The sequence below is a fragment of the Manduca sexta genome, chromosome 4 (assembly GCF_014839805.1).
Source record: "Manduca sexta isolate Smith_Timp_Sample1 chromosome 4, JHU_Msex_v1.0, whole genome shotgun sequence".
Classification (NCBI taxonomy): Eukaryota; Metazoa; Arthropoda; class Insecta; order Lepidoptera; family Sphingidae; genus Manduca; species Manduca sexta.
Window position 1 is genome coordinate 3178624 of NC_051118.1, and position 16111 is coordinate 3194734.

General features: G+C 36.0%; 2 protein-coding genes across 2 annotated transcripts in view; one reads left to right on the plus strand and one right to left on the minus strand.

Annotated features, from left to right (window-relative positions):
* The window catches only part of LOC115452187, a 48339-nt gene extending 39948 nt beyond the window's left edge, over positions 1–8391 (plus strand). The window contains exons 21-26 of the mRNA XM_037442734.1: positions 811–940; positions 1362–1434; positions 2036–2172; positions 2924–3124; positions 4101–4235; positions 4963–8391. Of these exons, the coding sequence (XP_037298631.1) occupies positions 811–940; positions 1362–1434; positions 2036–2172; positions 2924–3124; positions 4101–4235; positions 4963–5198 (912 nt within the window). The 3' untranslated portion in view covers positions 5199–8391. The remainder of the gene's footprint in view (positions 1–810; positions 941–1361; positions 1435–2035; positions 2173–2923; positions 3125–4100; positions 4236–4962) is intronic.
* A 3755-nt stretch (positions 8392–12146) lies between these two features.
* On the minus strand, positions 12147–14396 carry LOC115454201 (cytochrome c oxidase subunit 6C-like). The gene is made up of 3 exons (XM_030182942.2): positions 14197–14396; positions 13100–13266; positions 12147–12287 (listed from the first exon to the last, which is right to left on the minus strand). Exons 2-3 carry the CDS (start codon positions 13264–13266, stop codon positions 12224–12226), a joined length of 231 nt encoding a protein of 76 aa, XP_030038802.1. The 5' UTR covers positions 14197–14396; the 3' UTR covers positions 12147–12223.
* Positions 14397–16111: the final 1715 nt, after the last annotated feature.

A 16111-nucleotide genomic window follows, 5' to 3' on the forward strand; every position in this document is an offset into this window, starting at 1 on the left:
TTCCAGACTCCGGGCTGATACTGAGCAGAAAAACCCAAATATCACTTTGCCCGACCCGGGATTCGAACCCAGGACCTCAGAGCGCCATTGTACCGGACGTGCAATACAACTACGCCACCGAGGCAGTCATATTTTTAATATAACTCACTTAAATATAAGATGTAAATGTTGTTCATTGTTTCTTTTAGAATCGTTTCCGTAGTTTAATTTTAATTAGGGCATAAGTTTACGAAAACAATCTAGTGTTAATGTAATTTAGTGCTTGATTGTTGTTAATAATTATTGTGTTCTGTGCTATGCCTGTGTTCAATGATAAAAAAAAGGGTGCAAGACTTATCTTAGAACAGATTAGACCTAATTCAACGTCATACTTTTTTACGTGTTACTTAATGCTGAATCGATATTCTTAGTTATAGTATATATTATTATTACCAATATATAGGAAATGATTCAAATCCTTGTTGACCTTATTTTATGAATGTTTAACGATAGAGCAATGAACTATTTTATTCATAATTAATGTAATAATAAAGAAGTTTCTACTTATACGTGGGCGGCATAATAACCCCACTGCACCTGATAGTAAGTGGAGTGAAGTCCAATAGAATGTCGCCTGACGAGAGATGATTACCCCTCGACAGTCGACACAATTATGCCGACCTGTTGGAACCGGATATAAACAGGCTGATCCCAGAACACGACACACTTACTTTGGTCATTATGGCGGGTTTAAACACCTTGTGTGCGGTCGCTATCCAGGCGGATATGAAATATATCCTACCAGCAATTTATTTATGTTTCCACTTCCAGGGCACGTTCCTGGTGGCTCTGAAAGGCGTGATGAACCAGAAGATGCCGTACTACGGGCTGCACGATCCCAAACACCTGGTGGCGCTGTCCAGGAACCGGATGTACGTCAACCTCATGAACATAGAGACTGGTATGTAACCTATATACTTTTCTAGCCCTGGACGCCACCGAGATAAGATAGAAAATGTCTTTTATTGCTTTGAATGACGAGACGAGTTTGCAGTTTGTCTGATGGTATGCGATACGAACATAAACAGTAGAAACACCATCCAACACTGAATTATGAAATATTGTTTAATATTCCACTGCGCTCGTCATCCTGAGATATGAGATGTTAAGTCTTATATCCAGTAGTTACACTGGCTACAATTTCCTTCAAACTGGAACACAATTGACTACATACTGCTGCTTGGTGGCAGAAACAGACTTTGCGGTGATGCCTACTCAGGTGGACTCACATATGAGAGACCTACCAGCAGTAAAATAATTTTACTGGTGGGAATTGGTAGGTAGGTGGTTTCAATCATAATATTTCTTACATTTTATTTCAGGTGACTGTGTGACTACATTCAAAGCTGGAGAAGACAGATTTTTAAACTCTCTTCTCGTGTCCGGTGATGGAAGGTGAGATCTAACGAAGCTTTCGAACTAGAAAATGGAACACATCACAATATAATTTGTAAAATTAATTTGATCTATAGATTCTACTAATATATAAAACTGAAAAATGTAATTTAACGCTGTAATCTCAGGAACTACTAAACAGATTTTTTTTCACTAATAGGAAGCTACGTTACTCCTGAGTCTATAACAACTACCTTTTCCCCGAAAACTTTTAACGGGTACTGAGCCACAAGCAAAAGCCAATTTTAATATCTAATAGGTACCTTAATTGTACCGGATATATAGAGATAAGAATCTAGAATTAACTTCAAAGAACTAAAAAAAATAATGTTAAATTAATTACGGTTAAGAAGGTTCTGGAGTGGAGGCCACGAACTAGCAAGCGCAGCGTCAGACGTCCTCCCGCGAGGTGGACAGATGACCTCATAAAAGTCGTAGGAGGTCGCTGGATGCGGGCTTCCAATAGGACGATCTGGAAATCTTTGGGGAGGCCCATGTTCAACAGTGGACATCATGCGGCCGATGATGATGATGAATTCCAGTTAAATGTGATGAGTGGGTTTATACTGCGGTTAGTTAAATTATTAATATCTTCCACCAGAGTGTTGGTGTGCGGTGATGAGACGCAGAAGCCGTTCCCGCTGCTGGTGTGGTCTTTAACATCACGGAAGCTCCTGTACGACCTGCGGATACCACACCACGACTTCATCACCTCCAAAGCAGCCATCACTTACGAAGGTAACATAGAGATATTGGAGTGATAGAAAAACCTATTAATTCTCAAATATTCTATGAAACAGTTCTATAAGATTTATAGGTGCAATGCTGATTCAGATGTTAGGCAAGATGAAGAAATGCTTTGGGTTTAGCAATCTAAAAAACCATACAAAATTGACGTCTCATTATTTTCTGGAAGCATGTTTAGCTGGTGGTAGGATATATTTTATATCCGCCCAGATAGCGACCACCGTACACAAGGTGTTAAAACCCGTCATAGTGACCCACGTGTATGTCGTGTTCCGGGATCATCCTGTGTATATCCGGTTCCAACAGGCCGGCATAATTGTGTCGACTATCGAGGGTTCATCTCTCATCAGTCGACATTCTATTAGACGTCACTCCACTTACCATCAGGTGCTGTGAGATCACTTTGCCGTCCACGAATAATTTGCGATCATAGTTTGAATAACTAAGTTTTATATTGAACTTTATCTATATATATAAAAATGAATCCCTATTTCCCTTGGTCACGCCATCACGCGTGAACGGCTCGACCGATTTCACTATTTTTTTGTTGTTTGTTATTGTCAGGAAAAGGATCTTGTGAAAAAAAAATCAAAAATTGAATTGAAAATATTAATTTTATATAACTGTCAATTGTTTGAAATAACTGTCAGCGATTGACAGAATGCGCGCGTGCATACATAGTTAAGACGGGACAACGTCTGTCGGGTCAGCTAGTTTATAATAATTTAATTTTCTTCCCCAGGGTCATACGTGTGCGTGGTCTCGCGAGAACTCGACGAACCCAGTCCAAACTTCATTGTAGTATACGATCTACAATCAGGCACGTTGTTCAAGAAGTGGAAGCCGGGTTGCGACACCGTGGCGCTGGCCATCAGCTCGGTGGACGGCTGCGTGGTCTCAGGACTCGCTGATACCAGGATACTGGTTTGGGATTTAGTTACGGGTAAGTTAGGTTATGGTTTAATGTAAGGAAATCGTCTTAATAATTATATAAAAGAAGAAGTTTCCTTCTCTATCTTCACAAGATAAGGTCGAGGTCAAACAATACTTTAAATATAGAAGTACGTTGAAGTTATACTGAACTCAATACTAAAGAATTTATCATAAGCCTATATGGTTCTGAAGAGTTTCCCGCTACATCTTTAAAGTTCAAAGTCAAAGAACAATATTCTTTATATAGTAGAATGTGGAAGCTGTACTAAACCCAAAACAAAGAGATTAATGGAAATCATATGTGATTTAGAGGAGTTCCACGCTGCATCTTCAAAATTTAAAATCAAACAACAATATCCTTCATATGGTAGCGTGTACACGAAATCTAATACAAATAAAAATTATTTAATGGGACTACGGGCGAAAATATATCGCAGAATAAATATAAAAATTCCAAGAAAAGTGCAATCCCATTGTCATAGTCTGTTTAAAAAAAATAGTTCTTACTCAATGACGTTTTACAAGTAGACGCGTCATAGATTAATAAAATTGCACCTAAAAACAGCGCAGTATTTACTATAGTCACAGCCCAAGCGGCTCGCATTGATACGGTCCGAGTAGGCCCGACGCCGCCCGAGTGGGCCCGACGCCGCTCGAGTGTGCCCGAGTGGGACCGAGCGTTGACCGCCCCGTCACCATAACAGTCAAATAAAATGCATTTATTAAAATAAATAAGTTAAATAGTGTATACTTATTTCTAACGTATGAAATGAAACGTTTTTTTCATTCACAGTTGGAGTATAATTTGTACATCATCTAAAAACACAGGAAGACATTTTATTTATAAAAATACAAAAAGTTAGTAACCGACTAGCGGCGACAGCGGTTGGAGGTTAAAGTGTATGCGGGCAATTACCTTGCTTTCGTCTTGCCAGTATTGAGCTCGGACAACGTATCTATGTAACGTATGACGTTTCCCCGTGCAGGTAACTGCCGCCTGACGCTGCGCGGCCACGTGTCGGCGCCGTCGCTGCTGCGGCTGGCGCGCGCGGGCGGCGTGCTGCTGTCCGCCGACCTCGCCTGCAGGGACCTGTCCGTGAGGCTCTGGGACCTGCACACCGGTGAGTCACACAGATACCGGGCATAGGACTTGGAAGCTGTACAGTCAATTCATATACATAGCTGATATTACCTATGTATTTGTAGTTTGTATTTGTTTGAAGATGTATCTGCACTCTATATTACATAATATCATTTATTTTTTCAATGTGTGGTGTTGCAGATTTATACAGTGCCTTATATTTTTGTGATTTATTTCTGGGCACGTGTAACTACTTACACCTCCCTCCCAGCGCCCATGTATAGACATATGCATATAAATTATTATGTCTATGATATATATTTCTTTTCTTCTATAAATACAACCTTAATTCTTAAATATATTGACGTGACCTACTATGTTTTTATCTCTGCACCACCTCAGGTTGACTGGTACAGAATGCATGTGGCATTAACTCCGCCTTTACATGATATGAATGAAGTGCAATAAATAACTATGGCTGCACGTTACAATCCTCTAGATACTGGTATTACATTGGATAACTACATCGATTTGGAGTCTTCTGATCGTAATAGCCTCCAGGGCAACATCACATAATTTTTTTATCTGTATTTTTAGCTACCTACCAGTGATAGTTCAAATCTTGACGCGATGTTCAACTCCTTTTTCCTCCATATAGAAGAAACTCAAACTATTTCCCAAAATCTACATTCTTTTCCCCACAAAAAAAAAATATCTGAATACTTCCAAAATTCTATCACACAATCTAAAAACACTTATTCCCACAGGTAAACTAATATCAGTATACACCCCTCCCGAACGGATAACCTCCTGCGAGATCCTCCTCGGAGGCTCGATCCTCGCACTAGCGCTCGAGAACTACAACCAGCTTGTGTGCGTGAGGCTGCATGGGCCGGCTCCAGACGCCGTCGCGGGGGGCAGGGACGCGGAGTACGACGAGGCAGAGTACGGGGACTCCGCGCTCCGGGGACGAACCTTCGACCTCAAGGGGCAGGACTCATAGCACGGCAGATGAGTGTCGTTCAAAGATTAAGTATAGAGATGCGCCAATGTTTGCTGATTGTAAACAGTATGATATAAATTTGAAAATATGTGGGTGAGCCAAAAGTTTAACGAAAGTTATTGATATTAACAAAAAATATAAAATATAAAGGAATTTCTGAGATTTGAATCACGTGTTTTTTTGGCGGGTAAATTACTGTTATATAAGTGTTACCAATGTCGTACGCCGTAGCGTTGTATTTGGTTCTGGTTAAAATTGGAATACATTGCATTAGTTAAAAAATTGTACCTAATGAAATTGATATAACAATATTCACGGTCCCAACTTAAACCTAATCAGAAACAAGTCCGTTTCCTTACTTAATTTCTTATTACACCTAATTTGATCATTCTAGATATCGATCGTTGTAAGGTCTGCCTTGACATCAATATCTACATAGGATAATGGATAAGGTGGATAAATATATACTTGTCCATTATTATATATTAAAATATATTAAGGACCTTACTGATAATCATTAAACAGTGTTTAACCTAGTCAAGTTTGTTGTTCAATGTAAATTGGAAAACAATGACTAGTTAAATACTGATTAACTTTTAATAATAAGAATATTGTAATGTACTTAACCCATTATTTATTTAAAATTAAAAAACAAACATTGGCGCAACTTGTTACTTCGAAAACTACAAATTAAGCAATTTGACAGTGGCTTAATACCGCCCGTTGAAAAGCGAAGAAAAAAGGATTAATGAAAAAAAGGAAACATGAAAAAAAACATTAATGTTTTTTGATCTATTACGCTTATTAATTACATTATTAATGATAAACAAATTGTATTTAGTGAATTCTCTACCCTTAATGTTGATGTTAGAACTAACTTTGTGGTGAAAATAGATGTAAGGGTTGATAAAGTTTGAATCTTCTCATTTCCTATCACATATTTCATCTTTTTCACGCTGGACACTAGCGCCCAAGGTGGTCATCGAACGAAACTATTTTGAATTTAGAACTTTCTTGTAGATTCGAAATAATTTGCTGGAATCACTAATGCTCGGTGCGGGTCTAGGATCTAAAGGATATTGAATTTGGAATTGCAATTTAGAACCAAAAAGACACTATTTCCGACAACATTTTGTATACAAAACGTTCCAATTCACATAATCATTTCAATCGAACAATTTAATTCTCTGGGGGGTCAGGTCCCCCAGGATTTTTTCCTAGAACCGCGCCTGTTTTAAATATCAAGCTTCGATCATAATATCAACATAACAGTTTCACTTAATTTTACTATAATTCATCATTTTTATAAGCTTTCGAGCTAAAATAATTTCCAAATAACCACAGCAGCTGACACACGAGACAAGTAACTAGCGCGAGTTACTGTACACCATTAGCTTCGCACAAAACGTTGCATTACACATTATATTTTCTATCATTTATAATGGCACGTCAATAAATAAAAGACAAATATAAAGAAATTTTATTTGTAATGAAATGGTGTAGATTTTTTTTTCTTTAAACTTCAATATAATTTAAATAATCTAATTCGTTTGCGACACCACAGCGTACATATAACGTAGGTTAGTTAACACAATAGATACCTGAGCACAAACATTAATATCAAACGCCATTCAAAAGCTACGAAAGCTTTCGACCAAAGCAATCTAATGTAATCTAGCTGTAATCTTATCTTGTTCTGAGGTAAATAGTCGTTATTCTAACAGATCTAATATATATAGTACCCGAGCCTGAAATTAGAATTTCTGATAACTTTTTCCATCGTTTTTAGAAACCCTTAGAACATTTTAGACCTGTTTTATATTGGCGTATTAAGTATAACATGCCAAAGCTTAGTTTTGATGTTCAAACATTTAACATTAATATTTTAATGATTAAATATTTGAAAACAATTGACATAGAAAACTATCTGTTCTCAAATTGAACGAATGTAATAAAATAGTGGATCCAATATATTTCAAAACCATGACAGTAAGATTCTTTTAATCTAATACGCATAACTTTGCGTACAACAATGTTTGAAACAGTATCTATTATTAACTCCATTGACACAAAATATAGAATTGTGGCACCTCCGCAACGTGTACAAATAAGCGTGTGACGTGTCACACTGTGTCATATTTTGTCAAACATAAATATTTTAACCAATGTCATTATATGTCATCGACGTTTTATTTTTTGAGAAATTTTGGCATTTCCGCTGTCTACAAATAAGCCTTGGACGTGTCAGACTGTGTCATATTATGTCAAACATAAATCTTTTAACCAACTTCAAAAAGAGGTTACATGTCATTTTTTTAAATATAACAACGACTATTTATCTCAATCTATTCTTATAATAAGGGTGAACTGAATTATAACGTCTTCTTTATATTGTTTTTGTGTAACTTTTGCTTCCATTGTTTAACTTGTTTTTAAGCTTTGTCGTTGATGTGCAAGTGTGAAGAGTATTTGCCTGGTGCAAAATCACGTTCCGCGAATGTCGTGGTGTGGAGACGCTTTTATTTAAATGTAACTCTATATCTGTGTTTTATTAATACTGAAATATGATTTTATTTATGTCAGTCCGATGTCGTGTAACTCAAATACCTAATTTAAGTCAATACTTAAATTATTATGTACTATTGTATTTTAATGTTGCTTACCATTGAGATCTGCACAAAAAAGACAACTGTTTCCTATTTCAGAGGTAAGAAACATAGAAATTATACCCATATTTATAGCTGACCAGCGAAATAAAAAACTTCGCCATATTGTAATGAAAAATTACTACTTTCTTGTGATTTTAAAATCATTTAGTACACACATACATAAGACTAGGCAGTATAGCCTGTCCTCTAAGGACGAATTAAAATAAAAATTTAGTACACGTGATTTTAAATAACACGTTATATTAACTTTGAGAGTATGTTTGAAATCAGGAAAACTGGACGAAACTTCAAATTTTTAAAACCGTTTTACTGTTTCAAGGAAATTCGACAAATGCCCAATATTATCACTAGTACTAACATTTTATAGCAAAAGTTTGGATATATAAATGTTGTTTGAATGATTCCTTCCTAACCGAATTTCGTCTACGGCGATCAATCACAACGGAGGTCGGCCAAGTTCGCAAGAGATATTATAGTGCACAAGTGTGTGCGCAATACACAAGCACTCTCTGTTCCTTCACTCTCATAGTCCAGTGAGACGACTGACATGACCGGGGAGAGATCAGGCGCAAGACCAACGGCTTTACGTGCTTTCCGAAGCACGGAGGTATCACACAGATAACTTCAAACTTCCGAGCTGCGACTGAGTAAAAGTTTATTTTTTTTTAATATATAAAAAAACTATCACTATTATTTTGGCCTGAGAATCGAACCCAGGACCTCAACGCGGTAGCCGTACCGCGTACAATTACATCTACGCCACCTAGGCAGTGTCTATAAAGCGTCATCTATTTGAGATGTTGTTTGCCAAATATGTACCTCTTACTTTAAGTTAGGTAATGTTAAGTTATCTATGCTGCCTTGCTAAGCTCAAAAGCGGTATCTCAAAAAACAATTTAAATCTACGTTTTTTTATGTACTCAGGTAGCTTAAAGAAATACCCATCCAATGAACTTACCTAAATAACGGTATCTTCTTTAGAATTTGTTAAAAAAAATCCTTATTAGAGTTTCTCTATCTCAGTTTTACACACAAAACTATATTTACAAATTTCGATTATCTCGAAATAATGTTTCCCTGAAATACCGCTTTTGCATTTAGTACGGCAGTATGTTTTGCTCAAATTCTCTCCATACCACGATATCCGCGGAACTTAAGTTTTCCGTCACTTAACTTGCACTGTATTGCTTTATTTAAGGACAAAGACAAAAGGACGACTGTTTTTAAGCAATAACTTATAGCATTTTCCTTCTTAAATATAAAAATAGGCGTCCCTTTACTTTGCACTTTTGCGGGGAGTGTTTTTCAAATATGTTTTGTATTCGCTCGATCATTGCAACTATTTATAATGGATTAGCTAGATAATAGCTAATACGGATATATTCGGTGACAAAATGGCCCAAAGACAATAGTGAAAATTTTCGAGTCTAATAAATCAACTAAATAGTTGGTTATCTTCTCGAAAAAACACCTTCGAGTGATGTGTTTTCACTGTAAATTAAAATATTTAATCAACTGCTGGCCTCTTTTATAAGTAATAAGTAAATTTTATTTGACAAGTATCGTACAGAACAAGTAATGTTGATTGCACCTACCTAGTCATTTTATTTATTTAGGAGCATATTATTTTTTTTATAAGGACCCTGCAGTCTTCAACGAGGGTAACTTGCGAATGATATACTGGAATGCCCGGGTTAGCCACTGCGGGAGCCCGGAGATTTAGAAGGATTTAATAATTTAAGGAGGAAGTGTAGAGGAAGGATAGGAAACCTGTTAGGATCGAAGGCGAGAGGAAAGGAAATGTCCGCAGGGCCGTTATAGTCCTCAATGTGAATCTAGCAACCATAAGGTATACACACTTAACTGTGTACCTACTACATAGGGTCTAGACAAATGCTCCCGCATGCATGGACACACATTCAGTGTGAAGACCGGGGAGAAGGTAACATAGATTAGTGTGACTTTTGTATTTGATCGACTTATACATTTACTTACTCAAAAGCATTTAAAACGAATCACCGTCACGTCACCGAACTGCTAATTTATTATAAGATTCGGATAAAAGTCATTAAAATATATGTCGACTAATATGCAGTCAAGTGTGAAAGCGATATCGACTAAAGTTTGGAAAGCACTCCGCGTACTGTTAAAACGGTTAATTTATTTATAATTTAGCGTAAACACTTTGTAGTGGAAACAGGCTGGTCCCTGTCTTATCCGATATTCTGTATGTTAGATGTAAGGTTATATAAAGTTCCGCGCAGACGGAGCGATAGTTTATCATGTTTTCGGTATTTGTATTTAGATAAATTCCATTTGGATTTCGTTTGGTTGAAGAGACAAGTTTTTGGATATGGCGCAGTGAGGGGCCATTCGACTTTTAGGGGTATTACATTCTTATTTATTGCCATTAATTTTACACAAGGCTTATACGATGCCTTGCGCTCCCAATAAGGTATATCTAACTTCGTTGTCTGCTGCATGAACTATTTGTAAAATTAGTTGAAAATACATAAATAATATGACGGCAATTATAATTTATGACGAAGTTTCCGCACAATATAAAACTCATGTTCTTCAACCAAGTATCAGTGACAAATACCATAAACAACCAACAAGAGGTTGAGTTAGACCACTTAGCATAGAACAGCTTCAACATCATTCCGTTTGCGCGGAGAGTAGCGATCTATTTGAACATACGTTAAGCGTAACGTGTAATGGGAGGATGTAATCAATTGAATTGTTAAATTATTTATGTATTCTGGAAAGTTACGTACCTAATACTTGATGTCCCGATTAAATTATTGGAAAATATTCATTGTTTTATTTTGTGTCACAAATTAGATGTTGGAGTAAGTGTGGAGCGATTAGCTCACAATGAAAAAGCGTACGTGGACAACAACTCACAGACTTAGTCAAGAAACTTCGCGAAAATATAATCAAAATAATGTAGCTATTTTTTTAATTTCATATTAACTCATTTGCGAAATTTCTTTTAAAAAACAAAAGACCCCGCTACTTATTTAGCCCATAAATAATAGGGACTTTTCCTACATTTTTCCCACCACTGATGGACAATGGGAGAACAGTTATGATATCGGGTTGGGAGCATTTTTTTTCCCCATTGTCACTCCGCCGTGCCAGAATAATAATAAAAAAAACTAGTTTCTTTATCCACCAATTACGATATCGAAACGAAGCATGTGACTGTCCCCAAATCTATATCTATATTTAAAAATGAATTCCTATTTCCCTTGGTCACGCCATTACGCGTGAACGGCTGGACCGATTTCACTATTTTTATTTTGTGTTTGTTATTGTCAGGAGAAGGTTTTTATGAAAGAAAAAACTCAAAAAATTGCGTGGAAAATTAGAAAATTTAAGAAAACAACTAAAATATTAATTTTATATAATAGTCAATTGTTCGAAATAACTATCAGCGATTGACAGAATGCGCGCTGCAAATTCATAGTTAAGACGGGACAACGTCTGTCGGGTCAGGGCCCTTATTCTGTATGATAGTGTAAACGCGTAACGCGGCCGTGTCATGTTATCTTCGAGAAATGTGCGTGGAATGGTATTCTGTAAGCCAAATTTCTATAGTCCTAAACATGATGCGTTGTGTTACGTGCTTGTTACGCACTGTTAAAATAACGTGCGGGATAGAGAATAAGGCCCCAGCTAGTAATTAATATTTATGGTTACAATGGACAAAGAATTGGCAGTGTCCCCCAGTCCGCAACATCACGCCTTTTTTCCATTGTCCACCACTTTTGGTCAAAATGTGGACAACGGTAATAGACCGGAATTTCGCTCCTGCCATAGGAACTAGATTGTCGTGTAAACGGAAAATATAAAAATAAGGTGCGTTCGTTGCATAGATATTCTGTGTACATTTACGTGTCAAAAGGGTCAGATCGACAGGGTGCCGAACCACTAAAAACCAATGAACTGGTCATTATTATTGAAGGAGATTCAGATTTGTAATTTTTATGATTTTTTATTATTGATTTGAATGGCAAGACGAGCTTGCCGTTCACCTAATGGTTGGCGATACGGTCACCCATAAACAGTAGAAACACCATCCAACACCTTGAATTACAAAGTATTGTTTGGTATTGCACTGCGCTCGCCATCCTGACACATTAGATGTTAAGTCTTATTACAGATATACATGGTAGCCAATAGTTATACTGGCTACCATGTATATCTGTAATATTATGGGATTTTAAATGACAATTTAATCTTAAACTATGGGATAGTAATGAAAACTCGGACATACGTTATCGGCATTATTTAATTGTTCATTTAAATTAACATATTCACAGCAATAATACTACACTACGGCGCCACGCTCTAGCACGACTGGAACAGGCCCTTCTGCCTCATCTCCTCGAATTCCTTCTCCGCATCGTAGTTTCTGGAACAAGATATACATTGTGATAATGCTCAAAAAAATACTGTATTAGAGTACAAAATTAAAGTTACAAGTCTGAAACAAGCCACAGACAGCAGTTGCATTTGATTTCTATTTTTTGTTCCTTTTTTACCGAACTACAGTGAAAAATGCTATTTTCCGGTTATCCATATTAATAATATAGTAAAAAATGAGTCTAATTTTAAACCATTCAACCAGAAAACAAGCAAATGGTGCCTTGAGAATGATCTATATTACTCATATACCACCAATATACACCCAAAATCTCTGAGAAGTTGTGGACTGTTTACCAAATTTTCACAGATAAGATAGGACCCCGATAATTCCACTGACATTGATTATAAACTGTCTTTATAAGCAAGCCTGTCTAAGCTTATGCTTTAATGAAATCAATGTGAACAAAATCTCTTGTACTATTTCAAGACTTTATGAGATTTGCAAACCAATAAGGATGAATTAATCACATGGCCTTTTAACCAATTTTATTATCTGTATTTAGGAGATAAGACAATAACAGAAATAGGTTGTACAACTGCAGTGTAATATATTAATTTCTAAAATCTGAAATACAGTGAATTTAATATTAATAACTTTTTAAGAATATGTATTACAACACTTCCAGTACTGATTTTTTATTTTTTTAATTTCTGAAAATCAAGTTTCTCAACCTCTGCAGTTATTTTGCCAAAAACAACTCTAAGTCATATAAAATTAGAACATATGAAAAGAAATTGACACAACTATATCTCATCACTTATATGCCTCTCTGAACAATTTTAAACAAACCAACTTACCTGTAGAACTCTGCGTACTTCCTCTTGCGTTCATTGCCGACGAGCTGCTTGAAGGCAAAGCCAGAGATGCCCGCGAGAGTAAGAGCCACAATCAGGTTACGCTTGATCACAGCGTTGAGGAGGCCACGCATCTGGGGCTTCGCAACAGTGGATACTTCACCAGCCATCTGAAAATAGGATTGTAGCAAGGAGTATTAGATTATCTGTAGTGAAATAGAAATATAGGACAGCGAAAACTTGCATAAAAAAAAAAACGGTACAATATGTATTAAACCAATCTTTTAGAATGTCCATGCACTGCCTGCATAATATATAAATGTTGCAACAAAATGCCTAGTAATATATGATTTCTCAAGAAACTATGATTTACCAGCATTAGTAATTGTGGACCCAAGAAGGACCTATTATCACAGCTTTTACATAGTTTGGATTTTGATTACTGAAAGAGCTTCTGAATTCTGAAACTAACATAGGAATATCTATCGTGTACACCAACTACAAAACTAAATACAACCCAATAAATCTTATTCCCCTGGCATGTTTTTATAAGGACAACAATGATAAGTAGTTTTATCTGTTTTTGTAATATTTTATTAAAAGACAATACCATGGTAAGAGCATGTAACAACCGCTCCTGCACTATCGCACAGTTCGAGTCAAGTAAATAAGGAAGTCGAAGTAATATTCTTAGAGTATATCTATAACTAGATTGTACCTGTTTCATTAAAAACGCGTTAGTTAATAGATAAGTACCTAGAAATTGTTACTGCATAGGTACAATTTACTTGAAAAAAATATGTTCGTAATGCAAAAATCAAAATCGATACCTACTTAGACAAAACACGAAAAACGAAAATTTGCGAAGAATTAGGTTTACCATTCATTTACTCCCTTGAATTATAAAGGTAGTTATTATTGTAATCATGTGATCAATTATCAATTTTTAGGTGCAAAACGCATTTATAAAGATTAGTAACAACAGTCTTACATAACACGTCGTTAACTTATTTGGCCTCAAAATTTATTAATATTATTACTTGATTATAAATAAGAGTGGTAAATAAAGTAATTGATGTAAAATATATGAAAATACTTACATTTATTTAGGATTTTCCACGAAAATCACGATAGGCACGATCACAGCAAGTGTAAAATCAGACTGTTACACTGCGCGCAGTGCTGTCAATGATAACAATTTCTTGCTCGTTCATTGGCTGTTTTATGTTACAGATAACTATTTTGACCAATGACAATCTAGCAGCTTGGTATTGATTTCAGTTCTCAAAACTTATTTCGTTCGTGGCTCTATTGAAATTTGAAAGTAAAGTAATAAAAATGTACAATGAATTTTCAATGTGAAGCTTTATTTTTATACGCATTTAACAATCCTATATGTACTCGTGATAAGTACAATTTATTATAATGAAGTACATAATAAACATAACCACTAAAATAGGTAACGTTCCGTTTCACGAAGACCTTACATTGGTTCAATCATAACTTGTTTACACAAATCAAAACAATTACCTAATATTGTGTGATTAGCATGATATACATTTAAGTTCTTTATTAATATATGTAACACAATAACTTAATTAATAAAGTTAACTGGCATCTACCACATAGTCATAAATCTTTACAAAGTTATCTAGGTTTTTAGTCATTGGTACCTATCACTGATTTAAGCGGCGATAGCCTAGTTGGTTGTGGAACATACTGGCGAGACGAATATTCGCAGATTCAAATCCCAAGGGCACACACCTATGATTTTTCTAAAAAAATATGTGTATATTCTTTGTGAATTATCGCTTGCTTTAACGGTGAAGGGAAACATCGTAAGGAAACTTGCATACCTGAGATGTTCTCTATAGGATTTTCAAGGCTGTGTGAAATCTACCAATCCGCACTAGGCCAGCGTGATGAACTAAGGCCTAATCCATCTCAGTAGCAGAGGAGGCCCGTGCCCAACAGTGGGATAGTATATTTAACAACTAGGATTACACTTCAGCACTCACATATCTAGACTAAATACTTAACTTTTTGACAGTTCACATTAATACGATAAAGTTGAAGAAAGAGTCTCGCTACTTAAAACATATTTTTCAGTTGAATAGGCTTGCCTGGTAGTTATAGTACTACTGTCTCTATCTTGCTTTTGTTTCGTATGGGGTTATAACCTCCTCCTTATGGTTATGGCCTGCTCTCCTCCTCCCATCCTAAGAGAATTCCTTCTACTTCCCCCACACTTACTTCTCCAGATATCCCATCCAAACTTTCCTACAGAGAACTGCAGTCGTAAAGGGGATGATACCAATATTCCATTCGCAGGATTCCCTCGATGCCGACTGCCGGGTCCGATACACAAAAAAAATACTTACTTCATCAATACTTTCCTTTCCTTTAATGCCGACTATACATTAATTTCAAAAAGAACCAATAATTTATTTCAGTATTGTAGGAATTTATGGGCGATGATCATCTAACTTTGAGTTCAATCCACATGCTAGCTTGCTAGACTCTGCTTAAAAAGACACTAAGATTTAAGTACTAATACTTACCTGTTTTGGGACATTATCACTTCAAATCAAGTATCAGGCAAGTGGCTTGCTCGTCTTCTCTGAATAAATGTCAATAAAAAGTACTTAACGTTTATTTTACATGTCGTAATGCCATACGCTAAATCCACACTAACGACAAAATTATTAAAAAAGGAACACCGTATTTTCCCTGACCCTGTAGCATTTCAATTGTTCGCAAAAGCAAGCCTGATACGGAAAAGATTAATAGTAGATATTCCACACACCCACACTGTTGTATCTGTAATTACAAAGCCTGTTAATGATAGCACTAGGCTGGGTAACCTATTTCTTATGTAAGTAACAAATTTTCGCGAGTGTATTTTGAAGTACATATATTCGATAAATATGAAGAACATGAGTACTACGATTATTGCTTCTAGTACGTATAACTAATAATGTAAGTAATAGAATGCTCTACAATTTTATTTTTGAT

Coding starts and splice junctions, on each gene's coding strand:
- LOC115454201 (XM_030182942.2), bottom strand. CDS start 13,266: ATGGCTGGTGAAGTATCCACTGTTGCGAAGCCCCAGATGCGTGGCCTC. Junction 12,288..13,099: donor AAGTACGCAGAGTTCTACAG/GTAAGTTGGTTT, acceptor ATCTTGTTCCAG/AAACTACGATGCGGAGAAGG.